This window comes from Oncorhynchus mykiss, chromosome 15, assembly GCF_057628025.1.
Source record: "Oncorhynchus mykiss isolate SJ-2025 chromosome 15, ASM5762802v1, whole genome shotgun sequence".
NCBI lineage: Eukaryota > Metazoa > Chordata > Actinopteri > Salmoniformes > Salmonidae > Oncorhynchus > Oncorhynchus mykiss.
The window spans coordinates 38,670,843-38,696,055 of NC_143036.1; the positions used below are offsets into that span (position 1 = coordinate 38,670,843).

The 25,213-nt window shown below is 45.6% G+C and overlaps 1 protein-coding gene and 2 long non-coding RNA genes across 9 annotated transcripts in view; 1 reads left to right on the forward strand and 2 right to left on the reverse strand.

Annotated features, from left to right (window-relative positions):
* The window catches only part of LOC149977452 (uncharacterized), a 1,012,103-nt gene that overhangs the window by 415,265 nt on the left and 571,625 nt on the right, over positions 1–25,213 (reverse strand). The gene's annotated exons all lie outside the window — the stretch shown is intronic.
* LOC149977454 (uncharacterized) overlaps positions 356–25,213 on the forward strand; it is a 130,174-nt gene continuing 105,316 nt past the window's right edge. Inside the window, exons 1-2 of the long non-coding RNA XR_016486675.1 lie at positions 356–1,063; positions 1,461–1,522. This is a non-coding gene — a long non-coding RNA (uncharacterized LOC149977454). The remainder of the gene's footprint in view (positions 1,064–1,460; positions 1,523–25,213) is intronic.
* The window catches only part of LOC110490036 (MAGUK p55 subfamily member 7), a 268,418-nt gene continuing 259,911 nt past the window's right edge, over positions 16,707–25,213 (reverse strand). For 6 of the 7 annotated variants that reach the window (XM_036944340.2, XM_036944342.2, XM_090200019.1 and 3 more), the window contains one exon: positions 16,707–19,369. In XM_036944340.2, the coding sequence (XP_036800235.2) occupies positions 19,190–19,369 (180 nt within the window). In that variant the 3' untranslated portion in view covers positions 16,707–19,189. The remainder of the gene's footprint in view (positions 19,370–25,213) is intronic. The other variant, XR_016486670.1, reaches the window with a different exon arrangement.

A 25,213-nucleotide genomic window follows, 5' to 3' on the forward strand; every position in this document is an offset into this window, starting at 1 on the left:
GGAAGAATGCCATATGTGCGCAAAGCTGTCATCAAGGCAAAGGGTGGCTACTTTGAAGAATCTGAAATCTAAAATCAAATAATTATAATTTTTTTTTACACTTTTTGGTTTACTACATGATTACATATGTGTTATTTAATTGGTTTGATGTCTTCACTATAAAAAATAAAGAAAAACCCTTGAATTAGTATGTCTGTTCCAAACTTTGACTGGTACTGTATGTAAACTCAGCAAAAAAAGAAACGTCCCTTTTCAGGACCCTGTCTTCCAAAGATAATTCGTAAAAATCCAAATAACTTCACTGATCTTCTTTGTAAAGGGTTTAACCTGTTAGATCTCTAGGGGCGCTATTTCATTTTTGGATAAAAAACGTTCCCGTTTTAAGCGCGATATTTTGTCACGAAAAGATGCTCGACTATGCATATTCTTGACAGTTTTGGAAAGAAAACACTCTGACGTTTCAGAATCTGCAAAGATTTTGTCTGTAAGTGCCCCAGAACGCATTCTACAGGCGAAACCAAGATGATGCATCAACCAGGAATTAGCAGAATTTCTGAAGCTCTGTTTTCCATTGTCTCCTTATATGGCTGTGTTTGCGCAAGGAATGAGCCTACACTTTCTGTCGTTCGCCCAAGGTCTTAGCAGCATTGTGACGTATTTGTAGGCATATCATTGGAAGATTGACCATAAGAGACTACATTTTCCAAGTGTCCGCCTGGTGTCCTGCGTGGAATTCGGTGCGCAATTGCCAGCTGCTCGTACTTTTCCATTTGATATAGGGGAGAAACCATGTGTCCAAGAACGATGTATCAATGAAGAGATATGTGAAAAACACCTTGATGATTGATTCTAAACAACGTTTGCCATGTTTTCAGTCGATATTATGGAGTTAATTTGGAAAAAAGTTCGCGTTTTGAGGACAGAATTTTCAGATTTTTTTTGGTAGCCAAATGTGATGTATAAAACGGAGCTATTTCTAATACACAAAGAATCTTTTTGGAAAAACTGAGCATCTGCTATCTAACAGAGTATCCTCATTGAAAACATCAGAAGTTCTTCAAAGGTAAATTATTTTATTTGAAGGCTTTTATGTTTTTGTTGAAATGTTGCGTGCTGGATGCTAACGCTAAATGCTAACGCTAAATGCTAACGCTAAATGCTAACGCTAAATGCTAACGCTAAATGCTAACGCTAGCTAGCTACTTTTACACAAATGATTGTTTTCCTATGGTTGAGAAGCATATTTTGAAAATCTGAGATGACAGTGTTGTTTACAAAAGGCTAAGCTTGAGAGATGGCATATTTATTTCATTTCATTTGCGATTTTCATGAATAGTTAACGTTGTGTTATGCTAATGAGCTTGCTGATAGATTTACACAATCCTGGATACAGGGGTTTTTTCATAGCTAAATGTGACGCAGAAAACGGAGCGATTTGCCCTAAACAAATAATCTTTCAGGAAAAACTGAACATTTGCTATCTGAGAGTCTCCTCATTGAAAACATCTGAAGTTCTTCAAAGGTAAATGATTTTATTTGAATGCTTTTCTGTTTTTTTGTGTAAATGTTGCCAGCTGAATGCTAATGCTAAATGCTACGTTAGCCATCAATACTGTTACACAAATGCTTGTTTTGCAATGGTTGAGAAGCATATTTTGAAAATCTGAGATGACAGTGTTGTTAACAAAAGGCTAAGCTTGAGAGCTAGCATATTTATTTCATTTCATTTGCGATTTTCATGAATAGTTAACGTTGCGTTATGGTAATGAGCTTGAGTCTGTATTCACGATCCCGGATCCGGGATGGGGAGATCAGAAAGGTTAAACACTGTTTCCCATGCTTGTTCAATGAACCATAAAAAATGTATGAATATGCACCAGTGGAACGGTCGTTAACCTCTCTAGCGTCCCACCTGGCCAACATCCAGTGAGATTGCAGAGCGCCAAATTCAAATACAGAAATACTCATTATAAAAATTCAGAAAACAAAACATATTTTACATAGGTTTAAAGATTAACTTCTTGTGAATCCAAACACAGATTTAAAAAATGCTTTACGGCGAAAGCATACCTTATGAATTTTTGAGAACATAGCCCAGCAGACAAATCATAACAAACAGTAGTAACCAGCCAAGTAGAAGAGTTACACAAGTCAGAAATAGAGATAAAATTAATCCCTTACCTTTGATGATCTTCATATGGTTGCACTCAGAAGACATACATTTACTCAATAAATGTTTATTTTGTTCGAAAAAGTCTCTTTATATCCAAAAACCTTTGTTTTGTTCGCACGTTTTTTTCAGTAATCCACAGGCTCAAAGTTCATAGAAACATGTCAAAAGATGTTAATATTCAAACCTCAAGTTGTTTTTAGCCTAAATAATTAATAGATAATATTTCAACCGGACAATAACGTCGTCAATATAAAAGGTAAACAAGAAAGGCACTCTCTCGGTCGCGGGCATGAAAAAGCTCTGTGACACGGCAGGGTCCACTCATTCAGACTGCTCTTACTCCCTCATTTTTCAGAATACAAGCCTGAAACAATTTCTAAAGACTGTTGACATCTAGTGGAAGGCATAGGAACTGCAATTTGAGTCCTAAGTCAATGGAAACCGTAATGCCATTGAATAGAAAACTACAAAACCAAAAAACAACTTACTTCCGGAATGGATTTTTCTCAGGTTTTTGCCTGCCAAATCAGTTATGTTATACTCACAGACACTATTTTAACAGTTTTGGAAACTTTAGAGTGTTTTCTATCCAAATCTACCATATCATTTCTTCTGGGCCCGAGTAGCAGGCAGTTTAATTTAGGCATGCTTTTCATCCAAAATTCTGAATGCTGCCCCATACCCTAGAGATGTTTTAAGACACTAACAGCTTACAGATGGTAGGCAATTAAGGTCACAGTTATGAAAACTTAGTAGAAAGGCCTCTTTAGTGTCCTGACTCTGAAAAACACCAAAATAAAGATGCCCAGGGTCCCTGCTCATCTACTTGAACGTGCCTTAGGCATGCTGCAAGGAGGCATGAGTACTGCCTATGTGGCCAGGGCAATAAATTGCAATGTCCGTACTGTGAGACGACTAAGACAGCACTACAGGGAGACAGGACGGACAGCTGATCATCCTCGCAGTGGCAGACCACGTGTAACAACACCTGCACAGGATCGGTACATCCGAACGTCACACCTGCGGGACAGGTATAGGATGGCAACAACAACTGCCCGAGGTACACCAGGAATGCACAATCCCTCCATCAGTGCTCATACTGTCCATAATAGGCTGAGAGGGGTTGGACTGAGGGCTTGTAGGCCTGTTGTAAGGTAGGTCGTTCACTAGACATCACTGGCAAAAACATCGCCTATGGGCACAAACTCGCCGTCACTGGACCAGACAGGACTGGCAAAAAGTACTCTTCACTGACGAGTCGCTGTTTGTCTCACCAGGGGTAATGGTTGGATTCGCGTTTATCGTCGAAGGAATGAGCTTTACTGTCACGTCCTGACCTTAGTTCCTTTTTTATGTCTCTTTTTTTGTTTGGTCAGGTCGTGACTTGGGGTGGGCATTCTGTTTTGTTCTGTGTGTTGTAGTTCTATGTGTTTGGCCTGGTATGGTTCCCAATCAGAGGCAGCTGTCAATCGTTGTCTCTGATTGAGAACCATACTTAGGTAGCCTGTTCCCACCTGTGTTTGTGGGTAGTTATTTTCTGTTTGGTGTGTTTTGCACCTGACGGAGCTGTTTCGATTGTTCTTTTATTGCTTGTTTTATAGTGTTCAGTTTTACCATTAAAATGATGAACACTTATCACGCTGCATCTTGGTCCTCCCCTTCTTCCACCAACGGCCGTTACAGTTGCACCGAGGCCTGTGTTCTGGAGCAGGATCGATTTGAAGGTGGAGGGTCCGTCATGGTCTGGGGCGGTGTGTCACAGCATCATCGGACTGAGCTTGATGTCATTGCAGGCAATCTGAATGCTGTGCGTTACAGGGAAGACATCCTCCTCCCTCATGTGGTACCCTTCCTGCAGGCTCATCCTGACATGACCCTCCAGCATGACAATGCCACCAGCCATACTGCTCGTTCTGTGAGTGATTTCCTGCAAGACAGGAATATCAGTGTTCTGCCATGGCCAGCGAAGAGCCCGGATCTCAATCCCATTGAGCACGTCTGGGACCTGTTGGATCGGAGGGTGACGGCTAGGGCTATTCTCCCCAGAAATGTCCGGGAACATGCAGGTGCCTTGGTGGAAGAATGGTGTAACATCTCACAGCAAGAACTGGCAAATCTGGTGCAGTCCATGAGGAGGAGATGCACTGCAGTACTTAACGCAGCTGGTGGCCACACCAGATACTGAATGTTACTTTTGACCCCCCCTTTGTTCAGGGACACATTATTCAATTTCTGTTAGTCACATGTTTGTGGAACTTGTTCAGTTTATGTCTGTTGTTGAATATTATTATGTTCATACAAATATTTACACGTTAAGTTTGCTGAAAATAAAACGCAGTTGACAGTTAGAGGATGTTTCTTTTTTTGCTGAGTTGAAAAATGTACCTATACACATATACAGTTGAACTCAGAAGTTTACATACACTTAGGTTGGAGTCATTAAAACTAGTTTTTCAACCACTCCACACATTTCTTGTTAACAAACTATAGTTTTGGTAAGTCGGTTAGGACATCTATTTTGTGCATGACACAAGTAATTTTTCTAACAATTGTTTGCAGACAGATTGTTTCACTTATAATTCACTGTATTACAATTCCAGTGGGTCAGAAGTTAACATACACTAAGTTGACTGCGCATTTAAACAGCTTCTGATAGGCTAACTGACATCATTTGAATCAATTGGAGGTGTAACTGTGGATATGTGTAACGGTTTTCTATATGAGAAGGAGAGTCGGACCAAAATGCGGCGTGTAGATTACGATCCATGTTTATTGACTATAGCAACACGAATCTAAATACAAACAGTGCAAAATAATAAACGTAATGAAAACCGAAACAGCCTAAACTGGTGCAAACTAACACTAAGGACACAAAGGACAATCACCCACGACAAACTCAAAGAATATGGCTGCCTAAATATGGTTCCCAATCAGAGACAACGATAAACACCTGCCTCTGATTGAGAACCACTTCAGACAGCCATAGACTTAGCTAGAACACCCCACTAGCTACAATCCCCATAAATACACACCACATACAAAAACCCATGCCACACCCTGGCCTGACCAAATAAATAAAGATAAACACAAAATACTTTGACCAGGGTGTGACAGAACCCCCCCCCTAAGGTGCGGACTCCCGAACGCACCTCAAAACAATAGGGAGGGTCCGGGTGGGCGTCTGTCCATGGTGGCGGCTCCGGCGCGGGACGTGGACCCCACTCAATCAATGTCTTAGTCCCTTCTCCTCGTGTCCCTGGATAGTCCACCCTCGCCGCCGACCATGGCCTAGTAGTCCTCACCCAGAACCCCACTGGACTGAGGAGCAGATCGGGACTGAGGGGCAGCTCGGGACTGAGGCAGCTCGGGACTGAGGGGAAGCTCAGGAGTGAGAGGAAGCTCAGGAGTGAGAGGAAGCTCAGGCAGGTTGATGAATCTACCTGGCTGGCTGGTGGTTTCGGCAGATCCTGGCTGACTGGCAGATCTGGAAGGGTCTGGTCGACTGGCAGATCTGGAAGAGTCTGGTCGACTGGCAGATCTGGAAGAGTCTGGTCGACTGGCAGATCTGGAAGAGTCTGGTCGACTGGCAGATCTGGAAGAGTCTGGTCGACTGGCAGATCTGGAAGAGTCTGGTCGACTGGCAGATCTGGAAGAGTCTGGTCGACTGGCAGATCTGGAAGAGTCTGGTCGACTGGCAGATCTGGAAGAGTCTGGTCGACTGGCAGATCTGGAAGAGTCTGGTCGACTGGCAGATCTGGAAGAGTCTGGTCGACTGGCAGATCTGGAAGAGTCTGGTCGACTGGCAGATCTGGAAGAGTCTGGTCGACTGGCAGATCTGGAAGAGTCTGGTCGACTGGCAGATCTGGAAGAGTCTGGTCGACTGGCAGATCTGGAAGAGTCTGGTCGACTGGCAGATCTGGAAGAGTCTGGTCGACTGGCAGATCTGGAAGAGTCTGGTCGACTGGCAGCTCTGGAAGAGTCTGGTCGACTGGCAGCTCTGGAAGAGTCTGGTCGACTGGCAGCTCTGGCTGCTCCATGCTGACTGGCTGCTCCATGATGACTGGTAGCTCTGGCTGCTCCATGCTGACTGGCTGCTCCATGCTGACTGGCAGCTCTGGCTGCTCCATGCTGACTGGCTGCTCCATGCTGACTGGCAGCTCTGGCTGCTCCATGCTGACTGGCTGCTCTGGCTGCTCCATGCTGACTGGCTGCTCCATGCTGACTGGCTGCTCCATGCTGACTGGCTGCTCCATGCTGACTGTCGGCCCTGGCTGCTCCATGCTGACTGGCGGCCCTGGCTGCTCCATGCTGACTGGCGGCCCTGGCTGCTCCATGCTGACTGGCGGCCCTGGCTGCTCCATGCTAACTGGCAGCTCTGGCGGCTCCTTGCAGACTGGCAGCTCTGGCGGCTCCTTGCAGACTGGCAGCTTTGGCGGCATCCTGCAGACAGGCAGCTCTGGCGGCTCCTTGCAGACTGGCAGCTCCATGCAGACTGGCAGCTCTATGCAGACTGGCAGCTCCATGCAGACTGGCAGCTCCTTGCAGACTGGCAGCTCCTTGCAGACTGGCAGCTCCTTGCTAACTGGCAGCTCTATGCTAACTGGCAGCTCTATGCTAACTGGCAGCTCTATGCTAACTGGCAGCTCTATGCTAACTGGCAGTTCTGAACAGGCGGGAGACTCCGGCAGCGCTGTAGAGAAGGAAGGCTCTAACAGCGCTAAACAGGCGGGAGACTCCGACAGCGCTGGAGAGGAGGAGGGCTCCGACAGCGCTGGACAGGCGAGGCGCACTGTAGGCCTGATGCGTGGTGCTGGCACTGGTGGTACTGGGCCGAGGACACGCACAGGAAGCCTGGTGCGGGGAGCTGCTACCGGAGGGCTGGGGTGTGGAGGTGGTACTGGAAAAACCGGACCGTGCAGGCGCACTGGAGCTCTTGAGCACCGAGCCTGCCCAACCTTACCTGGTTGAATGCTCACGGTCGCCCTGCCAGTGCGGCGAGGTGGAATAGCCCGCACTGGACTATGCAGGCGAACCGGAGACACCGAGCGCAAGGCTGGTGCCATGTAAACCGGCCCAAGGAGACGCACTGGGGACCAGCTGCGTAGAGCCGGCTTCATGGCATTAGGCTCGACGCTCAATCTAGCCCGGCAGACACGCGGAGCTGGAATATACCTAGCCCCCCGGTAAGCACAGGGAGTCTGCCCAGGTCTCCTACCTGGCATAGCCATACTCCCTGTTAGCCCCCCCCCAATACATTTTTGGGGCTGCCTCTCAGGCTTCCATCCGCGTCGCCGTGCTGCCTTCTCATACCAGCGCCTCTCTGCTTTCACCGCCTCCATTCTACGGTAACCTTCCTCGCACTGCTCCAGCGAATCCCAGGCGGGCTCCGGCACTCTCCCTGGGTCGGCCGCCCACCTGTCGATCTCCTCCCAAGTAGTATACTCCATACTGTACTCCTCCTTGGGCTGTTCCTGTTGTTTCTTCTCCCGCTGCACCTTAGTGCGGCTACACTCCCCTGGTTTAGCCCAGGGTCCTCTCCCGTCGAGGATTTCCTCCCATGTCCAGAAATCCTTATTGCGCTTCTCCTCGCGCTGCTCCTGCCTGTTGACACGCTGCTTGGTCCGTTGGTGGTGGGTGATTCTGTAACGGTTTTCTATATGAGAAGGAGAGTCGGACCAAAATGCGGCGTGTAGATTACGATCCATGTTTATTGACTATAGCAACACGAATCTAAATACAAACAGTGCAAAATAATAAACGTAATGAAAACCGAAACAGCCTAAACTGGTGCAAACTAACACTAAGGACACAAAGGACAATCACCCACGACAAACTCAAAGAATATGGCTGCCTAAATATGGTTCCCAATCAGAGACAACGATAAACACCTGCCTCTGATTGAGAACCACTTCAGACAGCCATAGACTTAGCTAGAACACCCCACTAGCTACAATCCCCATAAATACACACCACATACAAAAACCCATGCCACACCCTGGCCTGACCAAATAAATAAAGATAAACACAAAATACTTTGACCAGGGTGTGACAATATGTTTGAAGGCCTACCTTCAAACTCAGTGCCTCTTTGCTTGACATCATGGGAAAATCAAAATAAATCAAATAAGATCTCAGAAAAATAACTGTCAACCTCCACAAGTCTGGTTCATTCTTGGGAGCAATTTCCAAACGCCAGAAGGTACCATTTATCTGTACAAACAATAGTATGCGAGTATAAACACCATGGGACCACGCAGCCGTCATACTACTCAAGAAAGAGATGCATTCTGTCTCCTAGAGATTAACGTACTTTGGTGCGAAAAGTGCAAATCAATCCCAGAAGAACAGCAAAGTACCTGGAGATGCTGGAGTAAACAGGTACAAAATTATCTATATCCACAGTAAAAACAATTCTTATATTGACATAAGCTGAGAGGCCGCTCAATACTGCTCCAAAACCGCCATTAAAAAGCCAGACTACAGTTTACAATTGCACATGGGGACAAAGATCATACTTTTTGGAGAAATGTCCTCTGGTCTGATGAAACAAAAATAGAACCATTTGGTCATAATGACCATCGTTATGCTTGGAGGAAAAAGGGGGGGGGGGGAGCTTGCAAGCCGAAGAACACTATCCCAAACGTGAAGCACGGGGTAGGCAGCATCATGTTGTGGGGGTGCTTTGCTGCAGGAGGGACTGGTGCACTTCACAAGGGAAGAAAATGATGTGGATATATTGAAGCAACATCACAAGACATCAGTCAGGAAGTTAAAGCTTGGTTGCAAATGGGTCTTCCAAATGGACAATGACCCCAAGCTGACTTCCAAAGTTGTGGCAAAATGGCCTAAGGACAGCAAAGTCAAGGTATGGAAGTGGCCATCACAAAGCCCTGACCTCAACTGAAAAAGTGTGTGCGAGGAGGTCTACAAACCTGACTCAGTTACACCAGCTCTGTCAGGAGGAATGGGCCAAAATTCACCCAACTTATTGTGGGAAGCTTGTGAAAGGCTACCTGAAACGTTTGACCCAAGTTAAAAAATGTAAAGGCACATGCTGCCTATTACTAATTGAGTGTATGTAAACTTCTGATCCACTGGGAATGTGATGAAATAAATAAAATCCTTCTCTCTACTATTATTCTGGTCCTAACTGACCTAAGACAGGGAATTTTACTAGGATTACATGTCAGGAATTGTGAAAAACTGAGTTTAAATGTATTTGGCTAAGATGTATGTAAACCTCCGACTTCAACTGTAGTCTATTTCCCCTTCACAACACCACAGCGACTGTGCTAATTTCACTAAGGCAGTCTCGACCTCCATACCTCAAACATTAAACATGACAGTTTCAGGCTGAATAATGAAAAACTGGGTACAGAGGGGTCGACAAGTCTCTGGGGTACAGCACAGCGAAAGTTTAGGAAAATACAGGTGGACAGCTTTGCGGCGCCGTAACATAGTCAATGCGATCACACAGCCTCGGCCCCTCTACCTTGTTTTACCTCCACACGTCAGAGGAATTTCCACTACAACTAACGATGGACCCCTCCCCCTGAACTTTCCCCCCTTGCTGTCATTTTCACATCACACACGGGCTACTCTCTCCAACCTTAACCTGCACAGCCTTTACAGGCAATGCATACAGAGGCCGTGTCCAAAATGGAACCCTATTCCCTATAAAGTGCACTAGTTTTGACTAGGGCCCATAGGACTCTGGTAAAAAAAATAGTGCACTATTTATGGAATAGGGTGCCATTTGAGATGCAGCCCTAATGTATACATATGCCACCCAGCATTAATGACCTGGTGACTGGTCCATGCTATGGGTATTAGAGCGAGCCTCAGCTCAGTATGTTGTTATAATTCTCATCAGGGGTTTGTACACTCACTCCTAGACATGGGCTTGCTTCCCAAATGGCAGCTGTGCACTACTTCTGACCAGGGCCCATAGGGCTGCGGTCAAAAGTAGAACACTATGTAGGGAATCGGGTGCCATTTCGGACATTGCCATTCAGAGGTATGAAGGGCATCCCTTGTTCACTCCTCTCCTCTCCTCTACGTTCCCCAAGCTCTGTGTGTAATTGAGTAATACAGCTCAAGGTAACAGGGCCTTTGCCTACAGACATGAGGTAATGTGTTGTTAATTAGCAGAAGACAGACAGGGTTGGCGGAAGCCCTAGCCAGCACTGGAGCAGACTGGGGATGTGTCCCAAATGGCACCCTATTCGCTATACATAGTGCTCTACTTTTGACCAGGGCTCCATTAAGGACACGGCCTGGTTGGAACTCTCCCTCCAGTCAAGAGCATTTAGCAGGGATGAGGATTACAGAGAAGTAAAGCCTGCGAAGGCCAAGGGATGGTGATGGGCCGGATCCCAACATGAAAGCAGGGACAGAGCGGGATTGAACGGGCTACTATTGAGAAAGAGAGAGAGAGAGAGAGAGAGAGAGAGAGAGAGAGAGAGAGAGAGAGAGAGAGAGATAAACAGAAGGAGGGGGGAGAACAGAAGGAGGGGGGAGAACAGAAGGACATAGAGAGAGGTGAGAGACAGGGAGAAAGAGGGAGAGAGGTGAGAGACAGGGAGAAAGAGGGAGAGAGGTGAGAGACGGAGAAAGAGGGAGAGAGGTGAGAGACAGGGAGAAAGAGGGAGAGAGGTGAGAGACAGGGAGAAAGAGGGAGAGAGGTGAGAATGGTTATTTTAAGAAGACAACCTTTATGAAAGATATCTGATATTCCTCCCCTCCCCCCTCTGATGCGCATGACGTACAATTTGTCATGAAGCGAACGTAAAGACTTATCACGTTGAGCAGGGTTCAGGATATTGGCCCTGACGTTGTAATTTAGAGCAGTAAATCAAACCAATCGGAGTGTAATATCGAGACAGGGGAGGGTGAGTCAGTTCGCTTTAATGGTCTCCGAAATGAATCAGAGGGACTGCTGTAGAAACCTCTCTGACATGTCACTGTGCCTCGCTATCATGGCCGTCTGGCTTTTCCACAACAATCTCCTGTTCATCTGTTTGGCTCCTCCTCTCCCTCTATCTCTCTCTCTCTGCCCTGTTATAGCCTGGCTCTGGCCCTCTCGCTCCAAACAAAGGGCCCAGTTAATATGGGAATGTATTTACATGAAAATAAATACATCAAAAAGGCACAAGGAGAGCGAATCATGAAAACGTACTGAAGGCCCTGCGGAGCTCAACATTAATCTTGTGAATCAGAGATAAAAGGTGAGCATTTAATGCTATAAATCCAGTGTACTCCTTAAGCTGCTCTCTGCTCTGCTCGGCTAAACCATTAGAGAGAGGGATGAGGTAACAAGGAAAAAAGTACAGCAGCTCTTTCATTCTGTGAGCTCTCAAAGTCACATTAATGTCATAACTGGAGAAACCATTGCTGCATGGGCTTGGGCTGTACATGGTTCATAATCACACAACTATAGCTGCTCTCCAAGGACCAGGTAGAGAGAGGAGGAAGAGGAAGGTTTGTTTTCTTTAGTCAGTCCGGGACTAATATGACATTTATTGACCTTTAAAACACACAATTCACAATTCATTGATCACTGTGATATCGTCATCTGTCAGGTCATCCCTGTTTCATGTGATTGAAGGCAAGAGAGAGTGAGAGAAAGAGGGAGATCAGTTCCCTGATTGTCTGTGGCACTGTGGGAGAAACCTAATAGTGGGAACATGTGTTTCTGTCTTCATGGTTTTCTGAGTGTGTGAAACACGATGGCTTCAAGCGGATGCAACATTTTGGGCCTAGCACCGACAGACTAACGTCTGACAGAGAGTGGCATTCCTCCTTCCCAATAAGGCCCCTACAAGGCGTGAGAAGAGGACTGACTACCTCTTGCATGTCAGTGTGATGGGAGAGAAAATGGTGTGTCAGTCACAACCACCCATGTGGTGTCATGAGTGTCATGAATATCAGATACAACGTTATTGTGATGAAGAGAACTCTTGGAATGTCACATGGAACCCATCACACTCATGCACAATGTTTTGGGTGTTATCAAAACATACTCGAACGGGCAAGAGGTCTGAAACACTCAAACTTGGACATGGTCAAATAAACACATGGGATGAAACACAATGGGTGAGGTAGTGGAGGTAACAAAAATACTGTGCTGTAGATTGAAAGCGAGCTGAGGCTCATGAATGTGTCTGATTTGGCACGTTATCCCCAACACAGTGTTGCTTTTGACCAGAGCCTTTATGAGCCTGGTCAAAAGTTGTGCAATATGGGCCTGATTTCGACTTATGAAATGATTCCTTTTTTAAGCACGCCTTTCCTACACACTTCTCAGTAGTTGGTATTCAGACTGTTATGAAGCTGCGTAAACAAGCTTTGCAGGCTTTGTCATTTGACTGCTGAAAACCCTCCCACTTAGTGGCCAAGAGATGTTCTTGTGGAGTTTTCATTCAATGGGGTTTTCAGTACATTTATCTTAAGCCATCCCTTTAAATATGGTGTAGCTTCTAGTTTGAATTTTGTGGACAGACAATAGAATATATCGAGAGTACGTACGGGTTCAGAATATTAGGGGTACATTTAAGAAAGCCAACTAAATACATGCATATTCATCTCCGTTTCAGCAAAAAATTGGGAGAGAAAAAATACTCTGATCTTGTAGATTATTTAGGGTTAACAAAGTATTTATGAGTAGACTTTACACGGTAGTTTAACGGTAGTTTAACTCATTTAGAAATCTTTAACCCGGGGTAATGTTGGAAGTATCGTGTACATAGACTTACACAGTAATAATGACAATAATGTACAATAGTAGGCTATACCCTTGTCTATTGCCTGCACTAACCACGGAACTTCGTGATGACACAACCAATTATTGCGCCATGCGTCAGGTTCAAACTGTTACGGCTTGGTCTGCACGCCGCTCCATAACATTTTAATTGGCTTACATGTCTTTGTTCAGCACAAGAACTGTTTGTCGGGAGCTTCATGAAATGGGTTTCCATGACCGCACACAAGCCTAAGATCACCATACGCAATGCCAAGCGTCGGCTGGAGTGGTCTGAAGCTCAACTCCATTGGACTCTGCAGCAGTGGAAATGCGTTCCCTGGAGTGATGAATCACTCTTCACCGTATGGCAGTCTGGTGGACTAATCTGGGTTTGGCGAACGCTACCTGCCCCAATGCATAGTGCCAACTGTAAAGTTCGGTGGAGGTGGAATAATAGTCTGGGGCTGTTTTCATTGTTAAGGGTAGGCCCCTTAGTTCCACAGAATACAATGGCATTCTAGACGATTCTGTGCTTCCAACTTTGTGGAAAGAGTTTGGGGAAGGCCCTTTCCTGTTTCAGTGAGGTCCATACAGAAATGGTTTATCAAGATCAGTGTGAAAGAACTTAACTAAACTGCACAGAGCTCTGACCTCAACCCCATCGAACACCTTTGGGATGAATTGGAACGCTGACTGTGAGCCAGGCCTTAGTGCCAAACATCAGTGCCTGACCTCACTAATGCTCTTGTGGCTGAATGGAAGCAAGTCCCCGGCAGCAATGTTCCAACATTTAGTGGAAAGCCTTCCCAGAAGACTGGAGGCTGTTATAGAAGCAAAGGGAGGACCAACTCCATATTAATGCCCATGATTTTGGAATGAGATGTTCGACGAGCAGGTGTCCACATACTTTTGGTAATGTAGTGTATTTACAATTCCCTTATCCAAATGGATTACTCATTTACCTATCTCTAATCAATATCTCTTATAAATATGTCAATTAAAGTGCATGGATAATGGTGTTATTTCTATCTGAAAAAAGTAGATGCTTTTTCTACTTGGAACCAGTACGTTCGCTAGAATTCTTCATGGATTCTTCATGCGTAAAGGTGGTGGAATTATTGGGGAATTAAGTCAAAGTCAGAATACAGCATATCTGTACACATCTCAGCCACACCTTCATTTATTCGATCTCCACCCAAAATGAATAGTGGGTGAAAAGCACGCTATTCTCATGTTTAAGTTCGTCATAATACACATAGAGAAAAGTGCATAAAAAGGGAAATACATTCCATTTACGCGTGCGCTTAACTCGGGTCAGAATCGGGCCCTATATTGGGACAAATCCTGTGTGAGCTGTTCAGAGAAGAACTAAACCAGAGAGGACAGGAGAGTGGAGATGGAAGTGACTCCAGTCACTTTGGCTCATTGGAGGCTGGGAAGACACCTTTACCCAGGACACCCAGCCAGCCATCCCCAAACACAGTTTGCATCCCAAATGAGCCCTGGTCAAAAGTAGTGCACTATAAAGGGAATAGGGTACCCATAGGGCTCTGGTCAAAAGTAGTGCACTATAAAGGGAATAGGGTACCCATAGGGCCCTGGTCAAAAGTAGTGCACTATAAAGGGAATTAGGGTACCCATAGGGCTCTGGTCAAAAGTAGTGCACTATAAAGGGAATAGGGTACCCATAAGGGCTCTGGTCAAATGTAGTGCACTATAAAGGGAAAATATAGGGTGCCATTTGGGATGCAGACAGACAGTGAGCACCGATAACATGGCTGTTATGACGTGGAGGGAAATTCAGCGCTCACTTAGAAGCTCTACAACCTTTTCTTACCTGTCACTCGGCCCACGTTCCCACGGCTCTGGTTTCCCACGCCCAGGGGACGATGTGAGGCAGTATTTTTCTTGTGTTAAATATGGATCATTGAGCTTGATGGCTTTTGGAAGGTAAAACCCAAGTGGAAATCTGTCTTCCTCCCTCTCTCCCTCTGTGTCCCTCCCTCTCTCTTTCTTACCTCTAAAAGCCTGGCATGTCGGGCCAGCTCCAGCTCCTTCTCATGTCCCCACTTACAGTTGTGCGCTCAAAATGGCACCCTATTCCCTTTATAGTGCACTACTATACTACCCTTTGGACCACGGACAAAAGTAGTGCACTATTTGGGTACCATTTGGGACACAGAAAGTACTGTGGAGCACGGCGAGTAAGTGAGTGCACTATAAAGGGAATAGGGTACCATTTGGGACACACAGGTACTGTGGAGCACTGCGAGTAAGTGAGTGAGTCCCACATCACTCCTTAATCCCAATTAAGGGGAAGAGGAGAGTGAAACCCTTCCCCTTGGCCTCCTCACAGAGTGCCATTACCTCTCCCTGACCTTCCCCCACTCTCCTCCCCGCTCCCTCCTCTCCTTTCCACACCACTCCCTCCGGGCCTGTTCCCATCCACCTCTTTCCTGCTCCTCATCCTTCCCTCTATCTCCCTCTCATCAACCTTCTTTTCCTATCTTAGCCTGTAAACTCCTGTCCTCCCTACCTCCTCCCCCTTTCCTCACCTCCTTATCCCTCCCTGCAAACTCCTGTCCTGCTCCACTCCTCACCCCCTCTCTTCTCCTCCTCCTCATCCCTCCCTCCCTGCCTGGGCCTGTGAACTCCTGTCCTGCTCCACTCCTCACCCCCCTCTCTTCTCCTCCTCCTCATCCCTACCTCCCTACCTGGGCCTGTGAACTCCTGTCCTGCTCCACTCCTCACCCCCCTCTCTTCTCCTCCTCCTCATCCCTCCCTCCCTGCCTGGGCCTGTGAACTCCTGCCCTGCTCCACACGGCAGTCATCAATGTGAGCTCTGTGGAACAGAGGGAATGTGAAGGTTACTGAGGCGACCTGTCTTGGGCAGAAGGGTTTGTTTTGGATCGTCATCAAGCATTTTTCGGAGTGCCACTCAGACAATCTGAGCCCTTGTCCCAAATGGCACCCTATACCATATATAGTGCACTACTTTTGACCAAGGCTCTGGCCAAAAGTAGTGCACTATGTACAGTAGGGAATAGGGTGCCATCTTTGGATGTAGCCTTAGGACTTCTCCAGATCCCCTTCTGCTATACTAAAGCCATTGTGTTTGAAGGTCCAGGCCCAGTTAGTGACACCTGAGTTAGTAATTTGGCCCGTTAGACAACATAACATTGTTTAATTAGGCAACACTGCAGGCCTCAAGTTTCAACAAATAGACAGATATATAGACACAGGTTTCAGTCCTCACCCCGGGACCCTACTCAATTCAGAGCGCTCATTTAGGTGATGATTGATTGATTGATATCAATGGTCTCTCTGAGGCTAGGATGTCAACACAGCAGAGCTGTCTACGACAGTAATTGCTTAGATGATAAATAAATTAGCAATGATCACTGCTCTCTGGTGAAGTCAGACATCTACAGATGAAAGATGTGAATGTGAGGTTCCATCCCAAATGGCACCTTATTCCCTACATAGCGCATTACTTATGGGCCCTGGTGAAAAGTAGTGCACTATAAAGGGAATCAGGTTCCATTTCGGACATAGCATCTGAGTTCTATTTACACAAGTGTGCACTCAAAGTGTCTCTGTGAAGGTGTTTTTCTTCTTCATCGGTGCGAGTGAAAGTTGAGCTAAATGGCACTCAAGGGCTCAGAAACACATTCTAGACACACGATTCTAACAACCCCAAGTGTCCCATATCACTGTTATGAGAGGAAAGTTCTCTCACGGTTACAATCATCGTTCACTTGCCATACTTATTAACATCTTAAAGAGTACACATTTGGTTGAATATTTTAATATAAAATGTACAAATAAAAAGAAAACTCTTACAACTTGCCAAATAAAGTATTTCATATTCAGTCTGAAGAAAAATACCCTCACAGACTGAACTTCTGAATCCGATCAATGATATGGATGGCTAGAGGGTAATTATGAACCTAACATAACATGAACATGTAATAAAATGATGGGAAAACTTAAGGGTTAAACCAGAAGTGTGGATAAACATGGTATTCTAGTGGCTTAACCTGAAACAATAATATCCTTTTAAACAAGCTTGATAATCAGAAAAAAACTAAACAGGCGCACCTGTGATATAAAGACATGTTTTGATCAATAAAAATAAAGGGATGAAAGAAAAGAGAGAGAGAGAGAGAGAGAACAGCTTTAAAAGAGAAAACAGACACCAGACAGAGAGAGATAGAGAGAACAGCTTTAAAAGAGAAAACAGACACCAGACAGAGAGAGAGAGATAGCTGTGGTGCCTCTTCATGACCTTAGCTGGAAACGGAGCTAACTAACTAACACCTATGGTTGGTGGTGTAAGTGTGAAAACTTGGGAAGAGAGAGAACATGAGGTCACTGCTCGTAAGGTCACTGCACCCAGCAGGGCCTAAACCCAGACTACAGGAGTAGGGTTGGAGAATTCCGGTAAGGATTCGAGGATCTCCTGGTAATTCCCTCCTGATTCCAGGAATATTCCAACCAGGAATCCTGGAAAACCAAGGAATGAAAAAAATATAAATAATTGCTACCCTATACAGGAGGAACTGTATGAAATGTCGAGAGGAAGCCGAATGAACCTTCCATTTGTGTAGGGTCTTTGAACATCAGACATGATTAGGGTTGCAAAATTCTGGTAACTGTCCATACAATTTGGGGAAAGTTACCAGATTTTTTAAACCCTCAACATCATAGCTCCAGAAATGATCTCATCAAACAATCCAACATACACTTTATAGTCTAGCCACCTAACTGTGGGATACAGAAACTGAATAGCAGGGAAAGGGTAGAGGGATAGACAGACAGACAGACAGACAGGAGGGAAATTGAAAGAGAGGTGTGGAGGACTACCAACTCAAACCTTTCTCTATATAACCTGAACCTTGTTAAGTTAGAAGCAGCTACTTTTCTTCGGTCTGTTGTAAATCTATTAGCGCTATGGAGCCCTCTGTAAGGTTCCTTGTTTTAGGCCTGTTTTATGAGAATAAATTAAGGCTAACTCCACTCCACCCTAATTATACTAGATTGAGAACATTTTACTTACAAATGACAAGCCAATGTCTGGTAGTTTAATTGGCAAATTGTTTTGCTGCCTGGTCACCGTCATGAGTAAAGTATTCAAAGTAGGGTTTAAATATCTCTTTTTAAATAGCTCCTAAATAAAAAAGTATAAAACACCTAGGCGTTGTCCTAAATCCCTATATAGGGAATAAGGGTGCCGTTTAGAATGCACTCTGTGTAAGTAGGGCACGGGAACTTGAGGTACGACGACAAGACACTGTCTGATGCCTTGAAAGAAGGCTTCCAACATCAAAGTAACGTCAGGAATCACCTCAGGTTATACAGTGACAGTATCATGGTGCTTGTTTATAAAATATGTTAGAAATATGTCATATATAAAAGGTATGTAAAATAGCAGAAAAATATGAAAATATATTCATTTATCTTAAATAAAATGACACCTGTTGTTGACCTTCGATGAGTGTACTGTACCATTTTGCTTTGCCATCTTGGCATAACCGTCTATGGAAGCGATAAAACGGCAAGGGCATAGTTTATCGGAGTTTGAAGGTGCATCAGAAATGGCACCCTACCCCTATATAGTGGACTATTTTTGACCAGATTGCTATGGGCCTTGGTCAAAAGTAGTGCACTACATAGAGAAAAGGGTGAACTTTTGGACCGAAGCGGAGTTTAAGACTTGAAGGCAAAATGTTTATTTGTATCTCTTTCCCCATTATTCTCTTCTTGAGGCTTTGCAGTAACATACAGAAATGTACATGTAAACACCGCCCACTGTCAATTAAGAAACAGAAAAATACAAATCCCTTTGTTTTCTATAAACTAATGTTAAAAACACACTAAGGAAGGAGCTCGTAGTTACAGTACGTACTGGCACAGCACTGATTGGCAGTCACAGTGAAAGCGATCTGAAGACAGGGCAGCGGTCTAAAACCAGATCAGACCAGCCCCACGCTCAAGATGTCCAGTGCATTGACTGTTGACTGAGCTGGACAGGGCCCAGTGGAAGACCCAGAGAGAGATACAGGCTTCGTCCCAAAATGGCACCATATTTCCTACATAGTACCTTGACCCTGTGGGTAGTGCAATATATAAAGTCAGTTCACTGCTATCCAACAACGCCCACCACACACATGGCAGAAATAAGGGTAAAATATATAAATATACTAACAACTTTGTTAAAAAGTCCTTCCCTTTTTAATCTTCTTCCTCAAAAAGTCTCTCTCTCTCCGTGGTTCTCAGGAGTGAGTCCATCTGATGGGTATCCAGTGAGTGTCTGTCTCCATCTTCTTCAGAGCCGCATTCAGTTCACTGAATGCTGCTGTCAGGTCGTCGTTGACGATCACCTTCTCAAACAAGTGGCCGTATTGGCTCTCCATCTGCTGGCCGGTGCTCACCATTTCCAGGAAGTCCTCCTCCTGTTGGACAAGAATATCATGGAATAGAATAGATATTTTACTGTCTGTTTTGAGAGAAAAATAAATGTACTTTCTGCTTATCTCAGGGTCAAGCTGTTGTCGATGGCCTATGAAGAAAGAGTAACGGGCATGAGTTAGTGAGACATTCACATAAACACAAACATAACAGCCATAAAACAAATAAACAGACAGAATGACCCAATCTGTCACGTCTTATTCCGCTCCCCCTCTCTGGTGCTCATTTTCGCCTGTTTACTTATTATTACACACACCTGCCACCATCGTTACGCGCACCTGCGTCTCACCTGGACTCCATCGCTTCTATGATTACCTCCCCTATATCTGTCACTCCCTTTGGTTCTTTCCCCAGGCAGTATTAGTTTCTCATGTCCAGACGCTACTCTTGTTTTGTATTGTCCCATTTATTATTAAAGTCACCCCCTGTACTTGCTTCCTGACTCCCAGCGTCTGCATTACACAAACAGAGAGCTGCTTGACCCTGAAGGTCACCTAGACCTCTTTACAACACCTTACACACAAAACCTGAAGGAATTTTCATAATTTCCTTCATTGGATACAAAATAAAATAAAAAAGCCTAAAAGCAGAAAACATATCTGTGATTGACAAAACATATCTGTGATTGACAAAGAGACAGACAAAACCAGTAACAGATCCATAATTGATACATGCCACTTTGGACATAGTGACAGGCCAATGACAGTGTGTGAACAAGGCATTCAAAATGGGAGGCCTTCAGAAAAGGAAATGGCTTGGGCACATGAACCTACTACTGTAGCTACACTTTACTGTATATACAAAAGTATGTGGACACCCCTTCAAATGAGTGGATTTGGCCGTTTCCCGTTGCTGACAGGTGTAAAGAAAATCGAGGTGAAGTCGAGGTGACAGGTGTATAAAATGCAACCTCTATAGACAAACACTGGCAGTAGAATGGCTTTACTGAATGGCTTTACTTTCCCGACCCCTCCAGTCTCAGCCTCCAGTATTTATGCTGCAGTAGTTTATGTGTCGGGGGGCTAGGGTCAGTCTGTTATACCTGGAGTATTTCTCCTGTCTTATCCGGTGTCCTGTGTGAATTTAAGTATGCACTCTCTAATTCGCTCTTTCTTTCTATCTTTCTTTCTTTCTTTCTCTCTCTCAGAGGACCTGATCCCTAGGACCATGCCTCAGGACTACCTGGCCTGATGACTCCTTGCTGTCCCCAGTCCACCTGGCCGTGCTGCTGCTCCAGTTTCAACTGTTCTCCCTGCGGCTATGGAACCCTGACCTGTTCACCGGACGTGCTACCTGTTCCCTGACCTGCTGTTTTCAACTCTCTAGAGACAGCAGGAGTGGTAGAGATACTCTGAATGATCGGCTATGAAAAGCCAACTGACAACTACTCCTGAGGTGCTGACCTTTTGCACCCTCGACAACCACTGTGATTATTATTATTTGACCCTTCTAATCATCTATGAACATTTGCACATCTTGGCCATAATTTCTACCAGGCACAGCCAGAAGACTGGCCACCCCTCATAGCCTGGTTCCTCTCTAGGTTTCTTCCAAGGTTCTGGCCTTTCTAGGGAGTTTTTCCAAGCCACCGTGCTTCTACACCTGCATTGCTTGCTGTTTGGGGTTTTAGGCTGGGTTTCTGTACAGTATTTTGTGACAACGGCTGATGTAAGAAGGGCTTTATAAATACATTTGATTGATTGATTGACTGACTGAAGAGCTCAGTGACTTTCCGTGGCAACGTCATAGGATGCCACCTTTCCAACAAGTCAGTTCGCCAAATTTCTGCCCTGCTAGAGCTGCCCCGGTCAACTGTAAGTGCTGTTATTGTGAAGTGGAAACATCTAGGAGCAACAACGGCTCAGCCGTGAAGTGGTAGGCCACACAAGCTCACAGAATGGGACCGGCGAGGGCTGAAGCACACAGTGTGTAAAAATCATCTGTCCTCGGTTGCAATGCTCACTACCAAGTTCCAAACTGTTTCCATGGCCGAGTAGTCGCACAAAAGCCGAAGATCACTATACGCGATGGTGACCGCTACCTGCCTGAATGCAGAGTGCCAACTGTAAAGTTTGGTGGAGGTGTAAAATTGGTCTGGGGCTGTTTTTCATGGTTCGGGCTAGGCCCCTTAGTTTCAGTGAAGGGAAATCTTAACGCTATAGCATACAATGACATTCTAGATGATTCTGTGCTTCCAACTTTGTGGCAACATTTTGGGGAAGGCTCTTTCCTGTTTCAGCATGACAATGTCCCCGTGCACAAAGCGAGGTCCATACAGAAATGGTTTGTCTAGATCGGTGTGGAAGAACTTGACTGGTCTGCACAGAGCCCTGACCTCAACCCCCCATCGAACACCTTTGGGATGAATTGGAACAACGACTGCAAGCCAGGCCTTAGCGCCCAACATCAGTGCCCGACCTCACTAATGCTCTTGTGGCTGAATGGAAGCAAGTCTCCGCAGCAATGTTCCAACATCTAGTGGAAATCCTTCCAAGAAGACTGGAGGCTGTCATGGAAGCAAAGGGGGGACCAACTCCATATTAATGGCCATGATTTTGGAATGAGATGTTCGACGAGCAGGTGTCCACATACTTTTTGACATGTAGTGTATATAACTCCTGACCCCACCGCTAGCCTGGTCCCTTATATGTTTGTGCTGTTTTGCAACTACTTTGGAGATTGGCAAGACAGCAGAACTAGATCTGGGATCAGGCTATGCTAATTAATCATAGCTCCCTAGACAACTTATTACCTGGTTAGCGTTTTAGGACCTATTTCTTGCCCAGTCATCCCTTCCTGATGGTATTAGACTGCCCTGTGAAATGTTTATATGGGCTGATCCATTCCAGCCTCAGACAAAGGAACAGGGCAGGGTTAGAGAGGCTATAGCGGCCTTCTGAAATCAAATCAAATCAAATGTTATTTGTCACATACACATGGTTAGCAGATGTTAATGTGAGTGTAGCGAAATGCTTGTGCTTCTAGTTCCGACAATGCAGTAGTAACCAATGAGTAATCTAACCTAACAATTCCACAACTGCTACCTTATACACACAAGTGTAAAGGGATAAAGACTATGTACATAAAGATATATGAATGGGTGATGGTACAGAACGGCATAGGCAAGATGCAGTAGATGGTATCGAGTACAGTATATACATATGAGATGAGTAATGTAGGGTATGTAAACATTATATTAAGTGGCACTGTTTAAAGTGGCTAGTGATACATTTTTTGACATCAATTCCCATTATTAAAGTGGCTGGAGTTGAGTCAGTATGTTGGCAGCAGCCACTCAATGTTAGTCTGATGGCCTTGAGATAGAAGCTGTTTTTCAGTCTCTCAGTCCCTGCTTTGATGCACCTGTACTGGCCTCACCTTCTGGATGATAGCGGGGTTAACAGGCAGTGGCTCGGGTGGTTGTTGTCCTTGATGATCTTTATGGCCTTCCTGTGACATCAGGTGGTGTAGGTGTCCTGGAGGGCAGGTAGTTTGCCCCCGGTGATGCGTTGTGCTGACCTCACTACCCTCTGGAGAGCCTTACAGTTGTGGGCGGAGCAGTTGCCGTACCAGGTGGTGATACAGCCCGACAGGATGCTCTCGATGGTGCATCTGTAAAAGTTTATGAGTGCTTTTGGTGACAAGCCGAATTTCTTCAGCCTCCTGAGGTTGAAGAGGCGCTACTGCACCTGGTAAGACTTCGGAGGCACACACAACCCCATCGCTTCCAAGTATATTACTCGATAATGTCCAGTCTCTAGGTAACAAGGTAGACGAAATTAGGGCAAGTGTTGCCTTCCAGAAAGACATTTGTGATTGTTGCATACTCTGTTTCACGGAAACATGGCTCTCTGGGGACATGCTGTTGGAGTCAGTACAGCCACCGGGATTCTTTGTATGTCAGGCCGACAGGAATAAACATCTCTCCGGAAAGAAGAAGGGGGGGGCTGTGTGCTTCACAATGAATGCCTCATGGTGTAATCATAACAACATACAGGAACTCAAGTCCTTCTGCTCACCTGACCTAGAATTCCTTAAAATCAAATGCCGGCCATATTACCTCCCCCTTAAACAGCCCTCAAGGAACTTCCCTGGACTCTATGTAAACTGGAAACCATATATCCTGAGGCTGCATTTATTGTGGCTGGGGATTTTAACAAAGCCAATTTAAGAACAAGGCTATCTAAATTCTATCAGCATAGTGATTGCACTACGCGCGGGGGTAATACACTCGATCACTGCTACTCTAACTTCCGCGACGCATACAAAGCCCTCACCTGCCCTCCCTTCGGTAAATCCGATCACGACGCCATCTTGCTTCTACCGTCTTATAGGCAGAAACTCAAACAGGATGCACCAGTGACTAGAACCATTCAATGATGGTGTGACCAATCAGACTCCACGCTTTAAGATTGTTTTGATCACGCGACTGGGATATGTTCCAGTCAGCCTCAGAGAACAACATTGATCTATTCGCTGACTCTGTTTCATAAAAGAGTTTACAAAAGATGTGCATTGGAGATGTTGTACTCACTGTGACTATTAAAACCTACCGTAACCAGAAACAGTGGATGGATGGCGGCATTTGTGTAAAACTGAAAGTGCGAACTCATTTAACCATGGAAAGAGGTATGGGAATATGGCTGAATATAAACAGTGTAGTTATTCCCTCCGCAAGGCAATCAAACAATCTAAATGCCAGTACAGGGACAAAGTGGAGTCGCAATTCAACTGCTCAAACACGAGACGTATGTGGCAGAGTTTACAGGAAATTACGGACTACAAAAAGAAAACCAGCCACGTCAAGGATGCCGATATCACGCTTCTATACAAACTAAACACCTTCTTTGCCCGCCTTGAGGATAATACAGTGCCACCGTCGCGGCCCGCTAACAAGGACTGCACCCCCCCCTCCTCCTCCTTCTCCGTGGCCGACGTGAGTAAAACATTTAAACGTGTTAACCCTCGCAAGGCTGCTGGCCCAGATGGCATCCCAAGTCACATCCTCAGAGCATGCACAGACCAGCTGGCTGGTGTGTTTACAGACATATTCAATCGCTCCCTATCCCTGTCTGCTGTCCCCACATGCTTCAAGATGGCCACCATATTTCCTGTACCCAAGAAGACCCCGTCGCACTCACTTCTGTCATCATGAAGTGCTTTGAGAGACTAGTCAAGGATCATATCACCTCCACCTTACCGGCCACCCTAGACCCACTTCAATTTGCATACTGCCCAAACAGTTCCACAGACGATGCAATTGCCATCACACTGCACACTGCCCTAACCCATCTGGACAAGAGGAATACCTATGTAAGAATATTGTTCATTGACTACAACCCAGCATTCAACACCATAGTACCCTCCAAAATCTTGGAGCTGGAGGCCCTGGGTCTCAACCCCACCCTGTGCAATTGAATCCTGGACTTTCTGACGGGCCGCCCCCAGGTGGTGAATGTAGGAAACAACATCTCCACTTTGCTGACCCTAAACACTGGGGCCCCACAAGGGTGCGTGCTCAGCCCCCTCCACTACTCCCTGTTCACCCACGACTGCGTGGCCACGCACACCTCCAACTCAGTAGTGGGCTTGATTACCAACAATGATGAGACAGCCTACAGGGAGGAGGTGAGGGCACTCGGAGTGGGGTGTCAGGAAAACAACCTCTCACTCAATATCAACAAAACAAAGGAGATGATTGTGGACAGCAGAGGGAGCACCCCCATATACATGTCGAAGGGACAGCAGTGGAGAAGGTGGAAAGTTTTAAGTTCCTCTGCGTACACATCAGACAAACTGAAATGGTCCACCCACACAGACAGTGTGCG